The sequence below is a fragment of the Pogona vitticeps genome, chromosome 6 (genome assembly GCF_051106095.1).
Source record: "Pogona vitticeps strain Pit_001003342236 chromosome 6, PviZW2.1, whole genome shotgun sequence".
NCBI lineage: Eukaryota > Metazoa > Chordata > Lepidosauria > Squamata > Agamidae > Pogona > Pogona vitticeps.
Genome location: NC_135788.1, coordinates 43,278,420 through 43,303,701, shown reverse-complemented (window position 1 = coordinate 43,303,701; position 25,282 = coordinate 43,278,420). Strand labels below are relative to the sequence as shown.

The 25,282-nt window shown below is 40.9% G+C and overlaps 1 protein-coding gene across 13 annotated transcripts in view; it reads right to left on the bottom strand.

Moving 5' to 3' along the window:
• Nucleotides 1-25,282, bottom strand: part of RARB (retinoic acid receptor beta) — a 444,828-nt gene that overhangs the window by 74,094 nt on the left and 345,452 nt on the right. For 12 of the 13 annotated variants that reach the window (XM_078377299.1, XM_078377293.1, XM_078377291.1 and 9 more), the window contains one exon: nt 19,056-19,204. In XM_078377299.1, the coding sequence (XP_078233425.1) occupies nt 19,056-19,204 (149 nt within the window). Of the gene's footprint in view, nt 1-19,055; nt 19,205-21,880; nt 24,167-25,282 lie in introns of those variants that run through there. The other variant, XM_078377300.1, reaches the window with a different exon arrangement.

Below are 25,282 nucleotides of genomic sequence, written 5' to 3'. Positions count from 1 at the left end.
ATTCTGGTAGGGAGCCTGCTCAAGTGGTCCGCTAGAGAGTTGTCCCTGGAAGCAATGTGGATCGCCTGTGAGAAAACGTCGTGGGAGTGACACCAATTCCAGAACTTGATGGTCAGCTGGAGGAGACGCGTTGATCGCGTTCCACCTTGCCTGTTGATGTAGTGTATTACTGTGGTAATGTCCGTTACCAGTTGCACAGCATGGCCCTGGATGTGAGGGAGGAAGGATTGTAAAGCCTTCATGACAGCTGTCAGTTCTAGCTGATTGATGTGCAAGGTCCTTTGGGTTGGGGTCCAAAGACTGTGGGCACAGAGGTTCTGGCAGTGCGCGCCCCAACCTGAAGGGTTGGCGTCAGTGACAACCTGTATGGACAGGTAAGGGGAGTGGAACGATCTTCCCCGTGAGAGGTTGCTGGACCTGGACCACCAGGTGAGATGCCACGCTACGAGAGGGGGGATTTGCAACCTCTTGGACTGCTGGTCTGTCACGGGATCAAACTGAGTGATGAACCAAGACTGTAGGGGTCTACATTCGAGTCTGGCATACGGTACTACCGCGGTGGTGGATGCCATCAATCTGAGAATGTGTTGGATGTAGTGCGCTGTAAGTACAGTGCGGGGTCTGAGCTTGCTCACAGCTTTTCTGATCTTTCGAATTCGTTGTGGTGGAAGAAAGGCCTTTGTGCGAACAGAGTCCAAGGTTGCTCCTATGTAGGAGACTACTTGAGAACGTATGAGATTGGATTTTTTTGCATTGATTATTAGTCCTAATTTCTTTAGAGTGGACAGGGTGGATCTTGTGGCCGAGAGCGCTTCGCGATAGGATCGGGCCACCAGAAGCCAGTCATCGGTGTAAGGAAAGATTTTTATTCTTTGGGTTCTTAGGTACGCGACAACTGGTGCCATGCATTTTGTGAATGTCCTGGGGGCCGTTGAAAGCCCGAATGGCAAGGCAGTGAATTGGAAGGTATTGTGGTGGAACCGGAACTGGAGGAATTTTTGATGAGACGGGTGGATGGAGATATGAAAATATGTGTCCTGCAGATTGATGGTGACGAACCAGTTTGCCTGAGACAAGAGGGGAAGAATGGGGTCAAGGGTGAGCATACGGAATTTCTTGTGAAGTATGTACTGGTTGAGGTCTCTTAAGTCCTTGATGGGCCTTATGCCCCCATCATTCTTGGGGACTGCAAAGTAGTGTGAGAAAAAACCATCGGTACTGTCAGATGGAATTTGGATTATGGCCTCTTTAGATAACAGGGATGAGATTTCCAAATGCAGCGGCTTGGAAAAGGGAGTAGGCCTGATTGAATCTGGTGGAGGGATACGGAACAATTCTATCCTATATCCATGTTGAATGATACTAAGGACCCACTTATCAGTAGTGATGTTTTTCCATTCTGGTAAGAATGGGGATAATCTTGTATAGGAGGTAGATTCATGAGAATTGCTTACCCCTATGCTGAGTCATGCGAAAGGACTGCTTAGGGCTACGAAAGCGTTGTTGCTTGAACAGTGGCGTAGGAGGCTGCTGAACTTGGTAAGTGCAGTCCTACTGTTGCTTACTGTACCGAGAGGCTGGTACTGAGTAGACGATTGGTACTGTGGCTTTTTGTAGGCAAACTTTTGGTATCTATACGACTGGTATGGTACGTAAGATTTCGCTGTCTTTCTCATCTTATGGATATTGTCCATAGTCTCATCAGTTTCAGAGTTGAATAGTCCCGCAGCATCCAAGGGAAATTCTTCGATCTTGGTTTTGGTCTCTTCAAGGATGTTGGCTGTTCTAAGCCAAGCGTGGCGTCTAACAGCAATGGCAGTCAGCATGGATTTAGAAGCGATGTCAGCTGTGTGTTTTGCAGCAAATCGCTGTTGCCTGGTAAGGGTGTTAGCCTCTTCATAAACATTAAGGGCTTCTGCCTTTGCGGGGTCAGGTAGTGATTGCAGTACTGGAACTATCCTGTCCCACAAGTGCTTCTGATAGGCGCCCATGGCGGCTTGGTAGTTAGCAATTTTAATCAGCATTGCGGCGAACGAATACAGCTTCTTACCAAAAGTGTCCGATTTCTTTCCGTCTTTGTCAACAGGTGTAACTGATGATCTGGTACGTGATTTGTACTGAGTAGTTTCGACCACAATAGAATTGGGTGAAGGATGCTTGGCCAGAAAGTCAGAGTCTGAACCGTGAGTCTTATAGTGGTGCTCAAGCTTGCGTGGCACCTGTACCAATGTAGGAGGTTTGTCCCAAGAAGATTTTACCAGCTCAAACAGAGCAAGAATGAGACTGAGGCTAGGAGGAGAGGTTTTGTCCTGCTCCATATCATGGAAGACAAGGTCCCGTTCTTGTTGAGGGATTTGTGCATCAAGCTGTAGGGTTTTCGCCATCCGCATAATAAGCTGTGCATAAGATGAAAAGTCTTCTGACAAGGGCTGAGATGACGAGCCTTGGGCAGCAGTGTCAGGGGCATCAGAGTTGGTGGACACCATAGATGGATTAGACCAGTGGTTCTTAACCTTGTGTTACTCAGGTGTTTTTGGACTGCAACTCCCAGAAGCCTTCACCACCAGCTGTGCTGGCTGGGGTTTCTGGGAGTTGCAGTTCAAAAACACCTGACTAACCCAAGGTTAAGAACCACTGGATTAGACGACTGCGAGGCAATCGAAGGAGAACACCTCAGTACTGCATCTTCTGGAGCCATTTCCACATCTGATTGGGTGGACTGGGAGAATGGCACGGTATTGTGGGCATCAGGACCAGAGTAGAGCATTGTGGCTCGAACCAAAGAGTGTCCTGCACTGTACTTAGCACGCTTGGGAAGTGCTGTAGGTACCGTGGGAAATTGCCTCTTACGAGATGGTGCTTGAGGCGTAGAAAATTCCTGTTGAGCATGTGGCTGACACGGGATAGAGGAAGCCACGGTATGGTGCCACGGTACTTGTGCCTGAGGCTCTGGCTGGTAGGCGTAGCCTGGGTACGGGCATGGTTGGAACGGAGCATAAAAAGAGTGGCCAAACTGTGGTAGTTCTTGCAGACAGTACCCATCGCCTCCATCCCGAGGCTGGTACAGAGCGATATTTTTGCGCTTCGCAGTACATTTCCTAGGAGTTTCATGATAAGACTCCCATTCAGATGGAGACTTGGTATCAGCCCACCCTGAGTATTGAGGGCTTGAATGGGCAATGGCCTGGCTGGCGTCTGGCTCAGCCTCAAATCGGCCCGAGTTTGGTAACATGCATATATGTTCCTGAGCCGTCTGGGCTAAAGGAATGTGCACCTCTGCATCAGAGAGTCCAACTGCTTCCCTCGAAGACTCCTCGAGCAATATCGAAGGAGCGGGAGGAGGTACAGCAAGTAACTTAGCCGGTTTCTTTGCTCTCTTGGGCTTATCAGTAGCCTTCTTTTTTGCAGGGTGTGAAGGCAGTTTGGCTTTTGGCGGTTTGGAAGCGTCCTTAGCCTTAACCTGCCCAGAGACGGTAAGCAGCGGTTGATCAGCTGAAGAGTCCTGCTTAGAAGCCTCAGCACGCGGAGGGGACAGTGCTGTGAGGGAGGCGCTTTCCATTTTTGGAGACACAGTCTTTTCGTAAAGGAAAGCTCGGAATCTTTGGCGCCTCAGCTTAATTGCTTGCTTTGAAAAACCTTTGCAAGCAAGGCAAGATTGATCTTGATGCGATTCTCCAAGACAAAACAAGCATTTATCATGTCCGTCTGATAAAGGGATTTTTTGAGAACAGATGACACACTGTTTGAAGCCCCGAGGGGCCATAAACAAAAGAAAAAGGGGGAATTGTTGATCGGGGGGGAAACACGACAGAACAAAAGAAGTAACTTAAAATCAGCAAGTTCTGTCGAATAACTGTTAAAATAAGATAAAGTAAATAATAAAGCAAGAGAAAAAGGTAGCTAACTAGCTAAGTACTTAACGGTCAATAGCTCTGCTCTTCCTACGTCCTATATGAACGGCGGAAAAAGAGGAACTGAAAGGAAGATGGAGGAGGCGGGGCTTATATACCCCGCAGGGGGGAACTAACTGACTTTTTTCTTAAGCTCTAGAATCTTCTGGACATTCCTGCGCAGGCGCAGGATAACCCATTTATGTGTATTCACAGAGACAACTACGAAGAACCTATTTATTTAACACATTTAGTGGCATTTGGTGAATATAATGGGAGGTTTCAAAATAGCAACGAGAAATCCTCCTACACAGAGGCTTTTGAACTGTAGATATATGTGCAGAATAAACTCAATGACTTCATATGCAGCTTGGTGTGACCAATAACTGAAATACATTTTTCAATTGACCAAAAAAAAAAAAAAAAAAAAAAAAAAACCACCCAGAAAGCAAGTAGAGTTGCAAGATGTACTCACTCCAACTGAAGGATGACACAGACATGGTGCCCTATAATCTATCTCTGAGATTGCTCTCAGTTCAAACTATATCAAATGTAAACCTATGAGTTAGTTAGGAAAGCAAGGTGATATGTTTAAATTAAAATTCATTAATACATTTTTTTTAAAAAAACTTTTGTTTTGCTTCTTCAGGACAATATTTCTGCCTCTTTGATAACAAAGGCCATTTAATGTGTCTAACATTCATAGCCCTGAAACTATGGCTCTAACACAGTGTTCCCCAACCTTGGGCCTCCAGATGTTCTTGGACTTCAACTCCCAGAAATCCTGGCCAGCAGAGTTGGTGGTGAAGGCTTCTGGGAGTTGTAGTCCAAGAACATCTGGAGGCCCAAGGTTGGGGACCACTGCTCTAACAGATATGCATGCTATTGTAATATTAGAGAAGATGGGAGGGGGATTTTCTGGTTCAGACCCTATGCGAACCATAGCAGCCATTCCAAATAAAATGGAAGAGACCAGACTATCACTTCCAGATTCCCCCCACCCCGAACCATTTTGGTCTGTGTATGTGTGTTATATATGACTTTTTATTTTGTTTTTTAAAAAACATCCCCCCCTTTTTTTTAGTGTTTTCAGCTCTCAAATGTGAAACTCTCCACTTTTTTCTATATTTTAAATATATGATTTTAAAAAAATGAAATGGGAAATCCATGTGACTAGCAGCCTCGTGGCACAGTGGTCAAAAAGCAGTACTTCAGTGAAGAGACTGCTCACAAGCTTTTTTGATCCCAAGCTCAGGTAGCCGGCTCAAGGTTGACTCAGCCTTCCATCCTTCTGAGGTTGGTAAATTGAGTACCCACCTTGCTGGGGGAAGGGTTCAATGTGTAGCCTAAATAATTAAATTGTAAATCACCAAGAGAGTGCTTTAAGCACTGTGGGGCAGTAAAGAAGCAGCACACTTTATTTTTGTTTTTCTGCTTTATCACCCTCATTATAGAAACCAAGTGATTGCTTCTATGTACTTCGGTTTATGCTGTGCAGAACCCAATCTACACAACAGCAACAAAAAGCTCTGAGAAATTTACAGTTCCAAGAAATGTACTGTGGCATAAGCTTAGGTCAGATTCATTAGACTGGATCACTACCAGGGTTGCTGAAGAATTTTGTTTGGTTGGAATTGTTAAATGAGCTCACCTAATTCACATTTCCCAGATTAATGCAGGGGCAAGTGTAGCTATTCTATTGTTGGCTCACTTCTCTGCATTTTATAACGCAGTTCTCAGACCAAAAGGTGCACACAAAATGCATATATTTTAGAAAGTTACATACAAAGCTAAATATATTAGGAGAAGGTGAATACAAAGATGAATGTGCTAGATAAAGATGTGTACAAAATGCATATGTTTGGAGAAATTTCATACAAAAATAAATTTAAATGATACAGAAATTGGACTAGGCTTATGATAAGTGCTATATATTCTAGCATGCCTGTGAAGGGCAATCTGATTAAGACTGATTTGGTAATAAGCCTCTTTGAACTTGGTATCATTTTGTTCCAAATAATTGTAATTATGTTCCTTCAAGTCAATTCTGAGTTATGGCAATCCTTTTTTGGGATTTCTAGATAGAATACTCTACCATTCCCTTCTACTGGAGGCATCCTAGGACTGTAGCTTGCCTAAGGAAATTGCTCAATTTGTTTGTGCGGTCAGTCCCATTGTTCCCACTGCAACCATTGCACAATGTGCTGGCAAAACTAATGTAGCTAACTAATGTAGCTTCTGTGGGCATGATGTTGAGTTATGCCATGTGGCTACACAACAGGATTTCAGCTGAAGAATGAATGATACTCTGTGTGATATTTGCATTATCTCAGTGTTTAAAAATAGGGACTAAAAAGAGAATCTGAAAGGGTCCTGATAATTAAGTTCATTGCTCAACTTTGCTCATTTGGGCCATGGATACTATGTGGGGATTGTGGATTTGTTTCTTTCCTTTAGGCAGCAAAAAAGTCTTGAAGGTCCCAGAATGGAAGTCCACATAGACACTCCAGATCTCTTTTGATAAAGAACATGATATACATATTTTATTGCTACATGAAAATAGGAATGCCTCCAATATTGTCACCAGCATTAGTATTTTCAATCTTACTTATTGTTTTGAGGGAATAACAAGCTGATGCATATGCAAGGATGGTCACTGTGGCGGATGCCCAAGTCACTCCTGTCAATCACAGCGGAACCTCATGTACAGGAGCCAATGAGAGGACAGGAGAGGCAGAGGCAGAAGTTTTTCTGTCAGTTACTCAGAGAGTTAGAGAGAAGAAGGAGTGAGATTTGCTGAGAGAGACAGATAGAGATAAAGAGAGAATTATTACTAATAAATATACACTGGTTAAATTGAAAATAAGTAAACAAGAAGTGACCTAATGTGGAACATAAAATATAATATTTCAATGATTGTGATCTAATGAAAATGAATAAAGACCATCTGTGATTCTGAGTTATCCTTTCATACCCTTTAATAAAACTAATTCTCTTATTGGCAGCAAGTGTGAGAGTACAGTTCTTTACTGTGTGGATAAGAGAAATCCACTGGTGGCAGCGAGAGAGAAAGAAGGAACATCGCCAGTGTGGACCTGGCTTGAGGGAAACAAACAGGGACATGGGGTGTACGTCACAGTCACTTCCTCCTAATATAATTCAGCCTCATTTATTCCACAGAAAGCTACCAAATACATTTCCAACATTTAGATTTGTAGCTATTTAAGATGGATTTCAAACCCAAACAAGTTTGCCACGTCTGTTCATGAGGGAAGCTATTTATGTTAACAGCCTCACTCCTCAAAGTGCTGTTCTGTCACAATCCCCATTAAAACTAATGGGGCTTGCACTATCACAGTGACTTGAGAATTGCAGCCTATGGCTTTTTCTAAACTAATCTGGCAGTGGGAAATGACAGCAAATGACATCCACTCCTACTTTAAGGGTTTTCACTGCTGGGGAAAAGTCAGGTGTAAATGTACTTCTTTCCTGGTATGATTTAGATTCAAAGATGAAAAAAGGCCCATCTTTACCAATCAGGACTAAATAAATGTGTCTTAAATATAATTTGCACATGTTCAACTCTTGGCCCAAAGCAATAATACGGGTGGAATATTTTGGATTTCTGAAAATGAAACAAAAACAAAAAACAAAATAGTGGTTCAGCTATCTACTTTCTTCACTTTCACATGCCCACCTTTGTTGCTGATAAGATAAACCAGTTTAAACTACTGTTTCCTGTTACTTTGTTTCCTGAACTGTGAAACTGTGGTTCAGTCCCTGCTTACAAATCAAATTATGAAAACAGGATCTGACTAAGCTGGAAGTATTAACTAGAAGGAAATTGTCTGGAGGTTGTGGTATGAACAAATTCTGAAATTGATACCAAAGCTATATTAGTAAATAGATGCAAAGATGGAGAATGCAAATACACAGTTAATTCCAGGCCCCTTTTGAAGCTGATTTCCTGCTCAGGAAATAATCATGTGCAAGATGGTGTGATCAAGTGCAAAAGGAGGACCAGCTATAAATTTGCACAACATTTGGATGTTACAGTTGGTATAGCAGTGAAATAGAATCTTGATGCCTGCTTGTTCAAAGATTATAGACACTTTTCAATTTGTTCAGAAAGAACACGGAAATGCATGGTCCCCAAGATTATACAAATGTAAAAGTGGTTGATACCTTTCATTGGACCATTAAAAATCAAACAAATTGCAAGTTCTCAAAGAGAAATCCCACTTCATCAGGATGAGCACAATTGGCTGCTTCTATCTTGTGAATAAACCAGATTATAACCAAATTATAGCTGCTATATAATAATAACAAACCACCACAGTCAAAAAGAAACTTTATGTTTCAAAGCAGGCATTATGAGTGTGTTTGTATGTGCATGTGGGCAGTCACACAATAATTGGCAACCTTTTGGTCTTAAGAGTAGAGTGTAAAAATTCCAACCATGTGGCAAGGATGCTTGAGACTGCAGCTTTAATAGGACTGAGATCACTTCTTACAGACATGTACCATTAATTTTTGGACTCTTATCTACTTTTTTTTCCGCACTATCTCATAGAGGGCTTGTGCTCAGCCAAGGAAGTCAGATTCCTCCATAAAAGCTTGCAATTTGTTTGATTATATTTGTTGTTGTTTAGTCATTAAGTCGTATCCGACTCTTCATGACCCTAAGGACAAGAACATGCCAGACCCTCCTGTCTTCCACTGCTTCCTGGAGTTGGGTCAAAGTCATGTTGGTCACTTCGATGACACTGTCCAACCATCTCGTCCGCTGTGGTCCCCTTCTCCTCTTGCCTTCACTTTTTCCCAACATCAGGGTCTTCTCTTCTCATGAGATGACCAAAGTATTGGAGCCTCAGCTTCAGGATCTGTCCTTCCAGTGAGTACTCAGGGTTGATTTCCTTCAGAATGGATAGGTTTGATCTCCTTACAGTCCAGGGGACTCTCAAGAGTCTCCTCTAGCACCACAATTCAAAAACATCAATTCTTCAGTGGTCAGCCTTCTTTATGGTCCAGCTCTCACTTCCACACATTGCTACTGGAAAAACCATAGATTTGACTATGCGGACCTTTGTCAGCAAGGTGATGTCTCTGCTTTTTAAGATGCTGTCTAGGTTTGTCATCGCTCTCCTCCCAAGAAGCAGGCGTCTTTTAATTTTTGATTATTTAGTAGTCCAATAAAAGTTTTTTTTAAATGGATCATTTTCAATTTGTGTAGCTCAAGTATATGGAGACTCTTGGAAAAGCGAAAGCTGTTCCTTATCCTTCATGGCTAATCAACATAGCTATGGGGGTACTGACTTAGTGGATAAGTGGAGTGGTGAATGCCTCCCAGCATGCCTGAAGGAGGCAGTAGTAAAATCATTGATGAAAAAGACCTCACTGAAGCCATACTTAATAACTCTTGGCCCGTCTCTGATATTCCATCCTTAGAGTTTTGTTGTGGCTTATCAGCTCCTTGGGCAGATAAATGATCTACATCCACTTCAGTCTGACTTTAGACCTGGTTATGAAACAAAGGAGGGCTCTGGTCATCTTGGAAGACAAACTACTCAAGGAACTGGACAAGGGAGTGTGTTTCTGTCAGCTCTGCTGGGCACCTCAGTCGTTTTTGATAACCAACTATGGTATTTAGGTTACCGTATATCTCTGAGAGAGGACTTGGGCATACTGTTTTACAGTGGTTCCAGGTCATCCTGGAGGGGCTAATTCAGAAAATGGTGCCAAAAGACTCCTGTTAAACTCCCTCATCTTTGACCTATGAGATTCTTCAAGATTCTATTCTGCCTCATGTGTTATTTAACACATGCATGAAACTGCTTAGAGAGGTTCTCCAAAGTTTTGAGTTTCAGTATTACTGTTATCTCTGCAATACGGGATCCTGTGGTATTTGTTTAGAAGGAAAGATCGACAGAGCCAAAGCTAGAATCAAAGTCAAAGCCACTTGGAGTGAGCTAATTAAATGTAATTATCAGACTTGTGCTTACTGCCCCACTGTTTAGCCTTTCTTGAAGGTATCTTCACAAATTAGGAAGTGAAGCATGGTTAGCATGGTTTATTTTTCATTATTTTTCATTTTTCCCCATCTTGAAGCTTTTACTATTCAATGTAATAATTCTTTTTCTTTTTATTTTTATTGTTGTTGTTGTGGTGGTGGTGGTGGTGGTCATTGTTGTTGTAGTATTATTGTATTATGATTTTGTAAACTGCCTAGAGTGGTCATATCGACCAAATAGGCAGGATATAAATAAATAAATAAATACATAAATACATAAATACATAAACAAACAAACAAACAAACAAACAAATAAACAAATAGCATGAGGAACATATTGGAAAATGGAACCACTAGAGAGAATGAGGATAACACAGAATTCTGTGTAGTCTTCATTAGGGATGGGGTTTTAGGATTCTATGGACTACATACACGGCAATTCTCCATTCTGGGTGTTCTGCCTACCTTACAGACACTTTACAAATAGCTAAGTGTGATGCACCTCAGAAAAAGGTCAGAATTGGAAGGTTTTGAGGCTTAGCTAAGCGTAGCTCCAATCAAAACTCCTGTTCCTACCCTGGTGCTAGCTGGGAGCTTTTTTCCTCAGCAGTAAGCTTGGGAACAGGAAGCAATACCATGCGTCTGTCAATATTCATGTAATGAGTCCTACTGAGTCCAAGAGAACACCAGTATAACTAACCTAAGTTTGGATCCAACTCATATCATCCTTTGTTTCATAACCAGGCCTAAAGTCAGAAAAACAAATAAAGGCTTATAAATCACTGCTGCTGGGACAATGGGAAGATAGTCAAATATGATTTTCCAAAGATAAAACAGCCTATTTTGATTATTTCCAAAACTTTCAGTCCTATATACCATTAAATATTTATTTACTTGTATAAAAAGACAGTAAACTAACTGATACGTATTATTTTCATTGCCATTTCACTCAGAATGTAGGCATGTGATCATATCTAAAAATCTATTTCAGAAGACGTTTCAGCAGACTATTCAGATAGAGACTATACTCTGTTTAAGATGGACAGTGACCACCAGCATGGGAAACAATCATGAAATAAATTTATGGACATTTTGTCTCTTAGCATCCCCAAGAGACAGAGAGGCACCTCTGCTGAACAAACAAATTTTCTGGCTCCCACTATAAAATTGTGAGTGGTCCTTTGTGCCTTTTGCAATTTTCTCCTTCTTTCCCCCTCCTCTTGGTCTTAAATTGCTCTAGGCAGCTTTGCTACATACACAGATTGTGCCAGAAATCTGGGACGTGTGTTGCTACCAAAGGAATGTCGCCTTCTGAATGCTCAGAACAAGAGACAAGGCTCTAACAAGAAAGCTGAATCTGCCAGAGCATTGGTTTTTCCTATTCATCAGCACAATGCTGGCATTATTTGGGAAAGCAGCCCAATATACCCACTCCCACCCACCCCCAATCACCCTGTCTTTTGCAGGCTGTGTCACAATGAAGAATAACGTTGGTCCTAAAGAGTGGGCCTTTCAGTAAGAGCTTTAAAAAAGGGTTAAAACTATTTTTTTTAAAAAAAGTACTGAACACTGAAAGTCAAGAAACAGATCAGAAGAAAACAGCTTCTGAAACATGAGATTTTTGTCTAATAGAAACTGCACTACATAAATACTAGTATTCTTTTCAACACTGTGTAGATGTGCTTTTTGTTATGGAACTATTTTTTTTGTCAATAAACCCAGTTATTTTGAAGAACGTGCAATTAAAAAAAAACAGAAGAGGCACTCTTGAACTAAAAATACTGTAGAGCAGAGATTCTCAACCTTTGGTTTCATGAACCTGAGCCCCACTACGATAGAAACAAAAAAACTTATTGGATGCATTATATTATTGTTTATACAAATCGCTAGGTAGAACAAAAAGGGGATTAGAAAAAACACCAAATGTCCAGATTTACTATTAGAATATTAAATAATTATAGATGAATGATCTATGACAATAGAATTATCCTTAGGAGGTACTTCTAACTTCAGAAGGACATGGAAAATAAGAGAAAATTCATAGTAATCTTTATAGAAACTTCATTTCTGCCTACATTATGTCTGGCCTGTATACCACTTCTTGGGAACCACTCTTTCCAAGCTAACTGTCATCTTGTTTCTCAGCCATATCTTAGTAAATTCCCTCCCTCCACCATGGTGTCACTCCTGGAGGAAGCATAGTGGTTTTAACCATGTATTCTGATTTTTTTAACATACTGAATCATAACATACTGTTGCCGTGAGTGACAACACATGGCAAATCATGGTTTTACAGCTCAATGCACACCCCTGTTTACAAGTCAGCCAAACCATGGTTTGTTTCTTTGACTGCACCATAACATCCAACACTGTGTGTGGAATCCAGTGTATGCTATATAATCTTACAACTGCAGAGCTGGAAGGGACTGTTGAGGATCATCAAGTCCAGCCTATTCAACTGCACACAAATTCTAGTTTGGTCATAAATGCTTTAAATCATCTTCAGTCAGTCATTCACCCTCACCATAAATTCCTTATCTTCAAAATTGGGAATACGACCAAAAATATTTTAAAAGCCTGAATGAGATATTGGTACTAAAGGATTTTTGCCCACAGTCATATATTTTCGCCCTCTTCTTGAAATATCTTCTGGGCAAAAAATCAGTAAAATTAATGAGACACATATGAATGTAGCTATTCTGAGTAACTGCTGATAAATGCAAAGCTAGTTTTCAAAAATCCCCAGTGCTCTTAGGAATCAGGTACTGCTCAAGAAACACTGCTTCCTGAGGCACAGCAATAAATGCTCTCAAACCTTGTCCCTGTCAAGGTACAAAGTATCTGGAGATGGCTGGGTTATTTTGGTAGAGGAGGCAGGTAGTCCTGTACGAACCTATTATAATTCCAAATGTTACAAATACTACTAATGATAATTAGAGAATTAAACATTTGCTGCCATTTCATGACTACTTTCTGGCCCTGTCGGAAATCCTAATAGAAAGACAACTTTTAGATGCCTTCAAGGAAAATTTAGTAATTTCCTTTCTCAAATAATCTAACTGGGATATGTCAATCTAGTTCTTGAATATTTCCTATAATCCTAGTAAACTGCAGGTGTGTGAGAGGGGGGTTGCCTCGAGAACCCTCAGAAGGCAGTCTGGCCTTGCCCCACGGGGCAGGGGAGCTTGGGAGAGAGAGTTTCCGAGGCCCCCAGCCAGAAGGTGGAAGAAGGGCCATCGCTTGATGCAGCATTGCTGGAGGATGGTCTGATGGCACGAGTAAGAAGACAGGGGTTGCAGGGCTCAGGGTGGTCACTGTCAACAACACCAGATGAGGGAGGGAGGCATAAGAAAATGTAGTTGAGCACTGGGATCCCCATCTTCTGTGTCTCTGTAGAGGTGCAAACAGGGAGGGCAAGTAAAGCCACCTGTTCCTGTCAAGACCATCTGGTGATGGAAGGGGACCAGAGGCTTTGGCAATGCAGCCCCCCAGCTGATCTTGCACTAATCTAGTCCTGGTGTCCTCACCACCAAACGGGAGCCATTAAGCCTATCTCAAACAAGTTTTGAACTGGGGATACAAGCAGCAACAGATGTGGCAAACAAGGCTCTGGGACAAGCAGCACTGCAGAGCCCGGTCCCCATTACCCGTCTTTACCAGCCCTCCCTAAAAGAACTGCACAATGAATCACGACTCGTACTTCCTGTCTGCTTCTTCAGACCTGGACTTCTGGGACCCCAGTGAAGTCAACTGGGGCCCCAGTCAGATGGACTGTGTTCAGAGGACTAGTGTTCGAAACTCAACCCTCTGGGAACATGAGGGAAAGGACAGCTGCTGCTGACACTGTGCCTTTAAAAAAAAAGTTGCCGTGAGTGACAAAACCAAGCTGAAACCTATGGAATTATCCTCAGCCCCAGGGAGAGAGGGCTGGTGGGACTCACAGAATGATAATATGAGAGATTGAAAAATGACACCATGCAGCACCATTAATATTGTCTGGAGTTTTACCTCAAATTTTAAAATATTCTATGCTCTGATGATAGAGGCAAACAAAATCAGATTACAATGCATAGTAGGCAACTCCTGAGGAGGAAGATATATTGTCGGGGGTGGAGGGAATGGTTGCAAAAGGCCAAAGGAAAAGCGTGTTTGTTGGATAGAGGAAAAAGAAATTCTCATCTCTGAGGGGGAATTGGAAGATAAAGAACCTTAATACAAGGTATTGGGTGAGTGGGTAGTAACATATATATGAAGTTACGTGAATCAAGATGAGAGATGGCCAATTTGCTGACAAGTGTTTTTGCAAAGAGACTGAGCTAAGGAGGATCTGGCTAGTGACAGAGAAAGAAGAGGCTCATATCCTTATCTGAAGTCAATGAGAGTGTTTCAATTGACTTGGCCAGGCACCGAACTAGGTCGTGAGAATGATTACAGGTAAATGTCAATGGAACAACAAGGATAGCTAAAATAGAACTGCCCAGAGACACATAACCCAAAGAAAAGTCTGCATTTTCCATTTTTAAGAGACACTAGGCACCTACCTGGTAATTGTAAGGATTTTTATAGCTCTCAATCTAGCAGCAAATTAGAGAATTTAACTGGGAAGAAAAGATGTATGGTGAAATCCAGTAAGTAAGCAATCGCAAGATTTTGAGTTCTATATCTCTACACAATTGGGCTAATAAAGAGAACAAAACTAGCAATGAATGCAGATGCAGAGAGTGCAAAACATACAGAAATTAATTAGCAGAATATGTAAAACTGATGTCCACAAGCAAATATGTAACAAGAAAACCTCTGAAAAGTTTAAGCTGGGGGCACTAGGCATGTGAAATGAGTTTGACAAAAATCCCAATACAGTACACTGAAACAGACAAAGAAACAATATGGTAATTGCTGGGGGTGTAAAATTTGATGTTTTCAGTTGTCACCAGGGGAGAGAAAACTCCAGCATGGAAAGCTGCATTCAGTCCCACATGCTGCCCACTATCAAAATATTTTTCTTTCAAAAGTTTTTTCCCCAAACTGAAATAGCTCCTTCATGCCCAGGTTTTTTTTTTTTTAAGAAATGCAAAAAAGGTTTGTGGTGGGGATTTCTGGGGAGGAAAAGCATGGCAAATTATCTCTCATATCTTCTAGAAATTACAAGCAGGAAGGATTTGTCATGAAACTGAGAAATTGGAGGAACATGGAATTCATCTAGAAAATCTAGGCTTCTTTGTGACTGCCTGGGAAAAGCTGGCTGAGAAAGCAGAGGTCCGTGTCTGCCCAGTAACAAGAAGGGAGCAACACCTACAGCCTATCTCTTGTGAGAAAGGATTGCAAGGCCAAGACCAGCTTCTTCCCTAATACTGCACTAATTAGAAGATGATTTCAGCTCTATGAAAAGAGGGGACAGAAAGTGCTCTTGTTTTGAGAGACATTGGAGGGAACTCAAATTCTGAGTGGCTGACCATCTGGAAGAGTCTGGAATGGAATATTTAATGTGTATAAAAAGGGAATCAGAAGTTATTTTAGTTGGCTTAGGTTACCTCTCACGGCATGCTACAGCCATGCCTGGAAAGATGCACTCTGCTATACTAATGTGCAAGTATTATGTAGATTAGTTTAGCTCTCTCTCTCTCTCTCTCTCTCTCTCTCTCTCTCTCTCTCTCTCTCTCTCTCTCTCTCTCTCTCTCTGTGTGTGTGTGTGTGTGTGTGTGTGTGTGTGTGTGTGTGTGTGTGTGTGTGTGTGTGTGTGTGTGTGTGTGTGTGTGTGTGTGTTCTCTCTTGATTGCCTTACCTTTCTCTCAAATTGTGTTTTATTCCAATTGCTCTTTGAAACATTTTGGAAACCTTCTAAAACTTTTTGCCTTTTGCCTTTTACTATCTTTAATAAAATAAAAAAAAAATCCAACCAACTGCTGGGTTTTTCACTCAGAGGGTTTGTGGTAGTAAAACCCTGACCCGTTACTGGGAGTTTTGGTATTTTTGTGGGTGTGGTGGCAGTTCCACCTTGCAAGGTGGGTGTGTTGGTTCTAAGTGCATAGCTTTGTGGATTTTTGGAGTCCCTGGGAGCCCTGCCAAATCTGGATAGAGTGGAGTGCTGGAAGGCAGCAGTGCCAGTAAGGTTCCATAGTCACCCCCACAACTGTCTCTACTGGGTTCATCCACTCCAGGGTAAACAGTAGTGTTGCTGAGTGTTCAGAGACAGGGCCCCTGAACCCAGTAACTGTTACAGGTCTCATATAGGACCATGGGGGGGCTGCATGTGATGCACAAATCACAACTTGCCCACCTCTGTTCTACAACCTTACCTGAAAATAAGTCTGACTGAATTCAGCAGGGCAGACTTCACAGTAGACATATAAAGAAGTGAGTAGGGAGAGACATCACAATTCACAAATTGGGAAAAAGCTACTAATTGACCAGGATCATCCTTATCATTAGATGAAATTGGATTCAGGCTACAGCTACTGGGTAGAGGGGTATGTAGATGCTATTCTTCAGTGGTGCAGTATGAGACGTGTCAGTTTTGTACATGAAATTGGGGATGAGACATATTTTGACCTCTGCCTCAATTAGCAATGACTTTGGCCAGCCTAGGTTGTTTCACCAGCCTGCCTGTCCACCTGTCTACCTCCCTAGCAAAACCACCACTTGCCCCAGTAAACTTTTTTAACAGGTTACCCCTTCCTGTTGACTAAGGAGACTATTATTATTGGATCTAGAACTTTTAGTGGAAGGAATGATATTTTAACCAAGCCAACATCAAGATCAGTTTCCAAAGGCAACTGTAAACCAATGTACATTTCTAATGGTACAAATGGGACGAAGAGTGAGTGAGTGTGAGGAAATTAGCAACCTGAATCTAGTTTATTATAGCTGCAACCATGAGATAACATAAAAATGACAAACGTGAAAAACCAACCAACAAAATTGTTTACTATTGAAGTGTTATGTTTAGCTTTCACACTGATGTGTGGGTTCCAGGGCAGAATTTTACCTTAGCTGCATTGAGCCACTGAGTTTGCTATTACCACATTTAAATGTTTCTTTTCCAGCTGGCACAACACGCGAAGTTGTGCTTTTATTAGTGCATTGTGTCAGATTTTGTTTAAAGCGCAAATTAAAAAACTAAGCAGCCTGTGGGTCTGCTAATGGCAACACGGGATCTGCAGCAATTCAAATGCTGCTTCAGTGAATGATTCACAATAAGCAGTATGGAACCACTGTGCCTTAAGGGGCGGCAGAAGGCAATACAAAACTTGAACACTGACAAGAGCTAGTAATTATAGATAATATATGCCCTCCTGAATTTTTGCTAACTGCAGAAGGACAGCAATGTAATGGAGGCTATGGACTGAAAATACGTTGAGCTCCAGACTCCTGGTTACTTGCCCAACGCACATTCACAGCAAGGGACAACACTTTTTGTACTCACCTTTTCTTCTATTACTATGAACACTAGGCATATAGTTCATGTATTATGCAAACATATTTTATGCTAGTCATGATTTGTTGCTTTAGCCATCAATTGCCTAAAACGCAATCCAGAAAACACAGTTTGCTCTCCCCATTTTCTTGTCTGTTTCTCTCTCATTCCAAGTGTCAGCTCCTCTTTTCATCAGGTGCATATGCACATACCGTATGTGTGTACATGCACATCTGGGATAAGCCATGGTTCTGAGTTCAGATATAACAAAAAGTTACAGGGTAGGTAATTCAGAATTTTTAAGCTAAAACCTCATGACCTTTAATGGTGGTTTACATTTAAGTAACAAATTATGGTTAGTTTATCAGGATGGGTTTGGATACAACTCAGAATACAACCAACCACATCCTGGCTTACTGTTAATATGCAAACACAGTCAGTGTCTCTCAGCACTTCTGCACACCATACCCTTACCTGTAGGGTTAGTTCTTCATGTCAAATACTACCACACAATCATGTACATGTGTGCACTACTACATGGAATAAAGCTAGAGTCTACCAGACTGTATGATGATGAATACTGCTACTACATCCATACCTCTAGATATCAGATATAAATAAATAAAAAAGAGATGAAGTCTACTCAGGTGTTATCTGAGATTCACCATTACCTTAACTATGCCCACTCTGTCCCTTGTTTTGTTATTTCTTACACACATAAGGTGACAAGCCTGAAAGAGGGACAGCTTTGCTTTCCAAGGAGCACCTCCACGTCACCTGGAACCATGATTATGTGAGGCCTCAACTTATTGTAGAGAGCTCCACTGATGATAGCAGAACTCTTTCTCTTTGGGCTCATAACTATCCACACATAGGAGGCAGGTGGGTTAGAGCTGTCTCCTCTATGCATTTGTATACACAAACAAATAATGCCTGAACAGACCTATGACTGCTGTCTCTCTATCTCCGCCAGACTTTGGAACATTGCCTTTAAAATGTAATTAATCACTAATGGTAGTTAACTACTGCTATAGTGACTGTAACAGAAATTCTTCTGTTACTTTATAAACAGGTAGCTCTGAATGCTGCAGGTCTGCCGGTCTGTGGCACAATATGCACACTCTTCTCTTGCTCACTTCACAGTAACACCAATGTCCATAACAAAGCAAGAAGCAAAGCACGGGACAGCACATGACACTCCTCTAGCTCCATTTATTGAGACCACAGCCCCTTCCACACTATAGAAGGAACTAAATCTTGACAGTGACATCACATAAAGAGTGGTGTTCTCCCTTGCAACTGTGATGTACCTTACTTGTATCTTTGTTATTGCAAAAAAGAATTAATATTAAATTACTATTAACTTACAATACACTTCAACCAAATGGTTATATATCCACAATATACCATTTTGTGAAGGACACTGAACCTCTGACCCTGCAAATAGGCCTGGAGTTTCACACTGCCATTTTTTTCTTCCACTTTTTCTCTCCCACTACTCCTTTGACTTCTCAAAGGATGGAAGTGATTATGAGAAAATGTCTGATACTCATTTAGCATGGATATTATGATAAAACTACTAACAAGCTCAACGTATAATATATAATTTATTCTAGTAAACTAAGCTTCTCCCAATTCCTTCATAATCCTTTCCCCAAAGTGTCAAAATGAAGACTGTTTGAAAGCAACCCTGTGAAGCAACACAAAAAGCAAAATTTACCAGAGATTTTTAGACACTCACCTTACATCCCTCACAAGCACTGACACCATAGTGATAGCCAGAAGATTTGTCTTGACAAACAAAACACGGCTTGTAAACCCGAGGGGGAGGAAGCGGGGAAGGCGGGCTGGGAACAAGTTCCTCAGAACTGGTGCTCTGAGTTTCAATTGCTATAAAGAAAAAGAGAGAAAAAAACATTTTAGTGCATTTAGTTATTGACTCTGTCTGGCTCCAGAGCCAACAATAATAACTTGTTAACTTCAGCAACTGATCCACAAAATCGGTCTCCCAACTTAACTGTAGCTTTTTACCTTGGAGCTACCACCCTTAAAATAATTTTCCACACTTCAGACATTCAAGATCTTCACTACTGTACGCTCACATAATATATGCCCTGGACTGTCAGCAGGCTGAATTTGTGTACTGTATCTGTTTTGTAGAGGGGTAAAGAAGTGCATGAATTCAGGAGGAAGAATTGCGTTAATATCATTGAATCTCAAATACAGTGGTGCCTTGCATTACGACGTTAATTCGTTCCAGCGAAATCACTGTAAAACGAAAACGTCGTAATGTGATTTTAAAAAGCCCACAGAAACGCATTAAAACCCGATTAATGTGTTCCTAGGGGCCTGAAACTCACCGTCCAGTGAAGATCCTCCATAGTGTGCCCATTTTCGCTGCCTGTGCACCGAGGAATTCATGCCAGAAAAGAGCGGGCGGCCATTTTGTTTACCTGGTGGCCATTTTGAAACCGCCGATCAACTGGCTGCAAATCATTGCTTTATGATCGGTTCCCGAAGCAGGGAACCGATCATCATAAAGCGAAATTCCCCCATAGGGAACATCGTTTTGCGATCGCTTTTGTAAATTGCAAGAGTCCAACTTTCTGACTCTCAGTGGTGTAACAGCAGCAAGAAAACTCTTTCTCCCTCCTCTATTCTAAAATCAGGGGTGGAGGGAGAATGGAGTTGCTAGGAATGGAGTTTTTCCTGCAAGAACGAAAGCTTGGAATGTTACTTTTAAAAAGCAATTTATGACAGTCTATGTTCAAACCTCCACTCACACAAGGATGTGTGAGCAGTACTGCAGGTAATGTTGCAAAAACAGCTGCACTCTCTGAGAAACCATCTCAATTCTGCAATGGATATTGCGGGCTTCACCATTCCATTGTGCAATCAGCTGTACAACCTATTGTTCAATCAATTGTACAACTGCCTGCACAACAGTATGATTCCACGTCACTTCCATGAGCACACAACCACACCATGCAATTGCTCTATGAAAGCAATATTTTTGTTAATAAATACATTTAACCATGTAATACTCCTCTTCTACCAGCATTAGTGAGGCACTCTTCCATAACAATCAAATTAAAAGTTACAATTACACTACACAATGAATGATGTTGTCCCCTCACTAACCCAGAATCATAACAATAATTTTATTACTGGAAAAAAAGAATCGATTGCAAGTAACTAGTTATTCCACATTCTGGAAAAGGATATGATATAAATCCAAATACGACTATTTCGTTCTACAGCGATTTTGCTGGAACGGATTATCCTTGTCAAGCGAGGCACCACTGTATTCAAAAGAAATTCCTGAGTACATAAATCTTTTAATTAAAAGTGTGCATTTTCTCGTGAAACTCCAGTTGCTGGATCTTGATGTTCAGATGAAAATACCTTAATTCTTTCAGGTCTGCCTTTACATCTGGCATTACAGGAGTTCAGACAAGGATTAATCTTAGAGGAATCATTTCCCCCCAATTGTCTTTCTAAAGTGCAGAAAGTTAAAGGTTAAGTTTGTTGTAGATGTGGTCCTTCTCCATATGGCCAGAATTCCTAATTTCAATATTCCCAATGGTGTGGAATGCCTCCACATTTAACAGACTCTCCTTTTCAGTGTGTCACTGTCCAGTTGTGGAAAATAATAGGGGTGGAAAGGGCTAATGTCTCTCTCCTCCTCAATCATTCAAGATAACTCTTTTCTCAATAAATGGAGGGGATGTGCTATTGAAAAGAAATATTGGAAGGCATTTGATCATGTTTATGCAACTACAGTGTTAGGAAATATTACTGGTCACGAAGCTGCCACTGTGTCTTCCAACCTTGCCATATTGCTATAGACAAGACCTTAATTGTTCCCCTATAGAGAAACAGAAAAATCTTTCCATCATAATGTACCATTTTGTCCTAGAAGGCAGGAACTATTCCACTGTAGTCCTAAAACAGATTTCAGAAGACCATTACTTTTCAGGATGTAGATAACCAGTATCCACCTACACCAATGAGAGCAATGTTATGCAGCACTGCTTTACTCATGCAGCCATATTAAACATTTATCAGATAACTACAGAGAACCTATTTAGGATAGAGAGCCTAAAATCCATCATTCTTTTATCTGCTATGGAACTAGAATTTATTTTCTTGCCCAGCTGTTTCTTAGGACTTTTCACACTTGACACAAAAGGTATATTTGTGCTTCTGCAGAGCTATTTTGCTGAGTAAAAATGATGTAAATGTTGAAAAGAAACTGAATGCATACTTTCCAGCCAATGTATGGTTTACATTTGCAGCACAGTCTGATTTAAGCACAAATGGATGTAAACCGCAACCATGGAAAGAAACATCCTTAGGCAAAAAAATATGTAGTTTTGCCTACAGAATGAGGGAAATGAGAAACTCTCTGAACCAGTTTTAAAAATCAGCTAAATTTCCTCAGAAAATCAGGTATCAACCTCAAACTGATTTAATTTTAAAACACATGTTTTTCCCCATGTTTCTTAAATGTTGTCTTTCTTTACTGACTGAGCTCCACCACCAAATACTGCTCACCAGAATTACCTGATTTGAACTGCAAAATGTTGGGGAACTTTCGTTTACTTCAGAAAGGTGACCCTTCTTCATCTGGTGAAGTTATAATCAATTTCAGGAAGGATGTACTTACTCTAAGAGGAACAACAAACAAGATCTGATGCTAAAGCAACAACTGGCAGAGCCTATCCATGTTGCTATCTCCTGACCCTTATCTTTTAAAAATTCATTTTCTTTCCATTGTGAATTTGTTGCTTTGGTACATTTCGGTACATCTCTGAAAATGGACTGAAAACCAATTAATCCGTTCTGGCTGTTTTTTTGTTATGTAGAGGTGCGTTCGTACATTAACCAAAGCTGGTTAATACGTACTCTACCACTATGGGGAGAATTTTTTTTTAACCTAAGATGACCTAAGGTTAAAAAAAAAGAGCAGGAAAGGTTTTTTTTTTCCTGTTCTTATCTTGGATTTCTGTTCTCAAGTAGAAGCAAAATTTAGCAAATGGAGCTGTTCTTAAGTTGGATTGTTCTTAAGTAGGGACGTTCTTAAGTAGAGACCCCACTGTAATATGAAAGCTTGAGAAGCATATAAAGCTCTTTAAAGATAAACATGCACAGGACAGGTTTTGCAAATATAGCCCCAAATGAAAGAAAGGCAGAAGTACGATATACGAATTATATTTTCACCATTCTCTTGTGTTATTTCACATGGGCAAAACAACTGATGCAAATCTTCTTGCTTACATCAATAATCTATTAGTCCCTTTAATTAATTAATTAATTAAGTTTTAGATTGATCTAAATTCATTTATTTAGATTCATAAAATGCCCTTCAGAGACTTCAACCATTCTGCTTCTCTTCATGCATGCTTGTTGTTCATTGATCCTAATGAGTCTAGGAAAGTCTAGGTTTTATATCTAAGCCTATTCAGCACTGCCAGTTCCAAAAGCTGGTTTTCTTGGGGCAATATAGTTCTGGAACATTAAAAACAAAACAAGGCAAGGTAAAAATCCAATGCCTTTTACATTTTTTAGGCATTCCCTACAAAGAAAAACTAAAATCATCCACTGATTGTGGTCAAAGTATTGATTCTAAATGAAAAAAAAAATCAGGCTAATGTTAATCAATCTATAGGAATCCAGATTACTTAAAACACACAACTCTGTTCGCAAATGCATAATTCAGAATCAATGAAGTGTTGAAAAAGCTACCATAGGGTCTTGTCTGGACAAATAGCCATCACACTGATAACCACAGAGAAACTTATACTTAAGAGCAGTATAACAGGACTTTACATACTGGCAGGATAAAGATAAGTTGTTCTTGAATCTTGTCCATTGCAATTAGGTGTTTTTATAGCCAGGGCTTTATTTATTTTTTAAAGCTGTGAATAAAAATCTACAGGACTCATCTGCAGAATTATTGAACTGGGGGTAGATGATGGGGAGCTGGGAATACTTCTATCTGTTCACAGGCTTCTCACATACAAATTGGAAATATGGTCACTGTCTAACATCACAGATAGGGCTGCAACCACGCGCATGCTGCACTATGCTCATGTTCTCCAGCATGCAGCATCTAAAGAGAACATGAGCACATACCTGCCAATCTATACTTAATAATATTTATGTTGACCCAAGATATGGGACAACAGGATAGGTGTTCATGAAGTATATTGCGTTGGGTCCACTGTTGCTTTTAGTTAAGTAAGCATGTGGAAGTGAGCTGTGGACAGTGCTGCATTTTAGGATTTCTCTTTCTCTTTTCAACTCTTGCATACAGTTTTCAAAGGCAGCTGTGAGGCATGCATGGTTTGCCAATGGGCTTTTATCTGCTGTTGATAAGTGTCACTGAATTGGGGGGGGGGGCTTGGATCTTGCACCCTTCAAGAGTGGTGTTTCAAGACTGTAGGCAAACATGGATGACCAAATCTGTCAGTTTTCCTTCTCCTTGCTATCAATTTATTGTAAATTTTGATAATTTCTGCTCCAGAATTAACTGAAACATACTGTTATCCAACATGGGCACTTTTCAAAGCCCGCATATGTTATGTACTGTTAAGTTACATCTGACTTATAACTGTAATAGAGTTTTCAGTGCAAGCAAGATATACAAAAAGTGGTTTTACCAATGCCACCCCTCTCCTGTGAGGTTCTGTAGTTAAGTGGGGATTTGAACGCAGGTCTCCTGAGTCCTAGTTTGTTACTATATCTATTACACTATATCTAAGACCATCGGGGAGGCCTTTCTATCAGTCCCACCACCCTCACAGTTGCATTTGGTGGGGACACAGGAGTGGGCCTTCTCTGTCTCTCTTCCCAAACGCTGGAACTCCCTGTCACAGGCTCACTCCATCATTGTTATCCTTCTGCAAGCAAGCAAAGGCCTTTCTCTTCAGGCAGCTTTCTCTTAGCCATTGGCTGGCTGAGGAAATTTTTAAAACAGGATTGTTCTGCCTTGCTGCTTTTAAATGTATTTTAAGTATTGATTTAGTGATCATATTTAATAATTTAATTCTTTTAAAATATTATAATAATTTATTGTTCTTGCCTTTTAATATTGCTTTTTCATATAATATTATATTAAGGTGTAAGCCACCTTGGGTCCTTTAGAGCAGTGGTCCTCAACCTCTTTGTCACCGCATACTGGTTGAGGGAGGACGGGGTCCATATGTGGGGAAGGCGGGGCATCCCCACGCTTGCTAGCATGCACGAAAGGGTGGGGGTGTTTGTTTGCTTGCACGCATGTGTGAAGGGGCGGGGGCACTCATGGGGGGCACACATGCACAAAAGGGGGTGCTTGTGCAGTCGCATGCGCAAAGGGATGGGGTGCTTGTGGGGCATGCACACACTCACACGCATGTGCAAAAGCACTGTGCAGGGAGGAGTGTGTGCGGGGGGATTGGGGGATTTGTCTCTGCGGCACAGTCCGGTCCAGGCCACAGATCGGCACCAGGCCGAAGACTGGGGTTTGGGGATCCCTGCTTTAGAGGACAAAGGTGGAATATATATATATATTTAAAATAAAATAAATAAATAAACCACACTGGGTACATTTACAAAGCTTACCTTCTCTAATTCCAGTTATCTGCAAGAAGGAAACAATTATCTATTTACTTCACAATAATACGATGAAGACAAATAACTAAACCATAGCATTATTCACAGTTAAAATATTTTACAACTGAATTGTATGTATTCACTATAATAAATCCACTTACTGTAACTTAAAACCAGATCCTAGTAATAGGACAAGAGACTTGCTAAAGAAGAAAAGAGTATTGTACAGGGGGGAAAATCACTTTTACTATCTGAACAAAGATGTTTTAGTATTGTGTGTATGCATATGTGTAGATGGGCATATGCTGAGGCAAAATGAGGGTTCCAACCAAAAAGAGAACTACAGAAGTATTATAATACTAAGAAAAGATT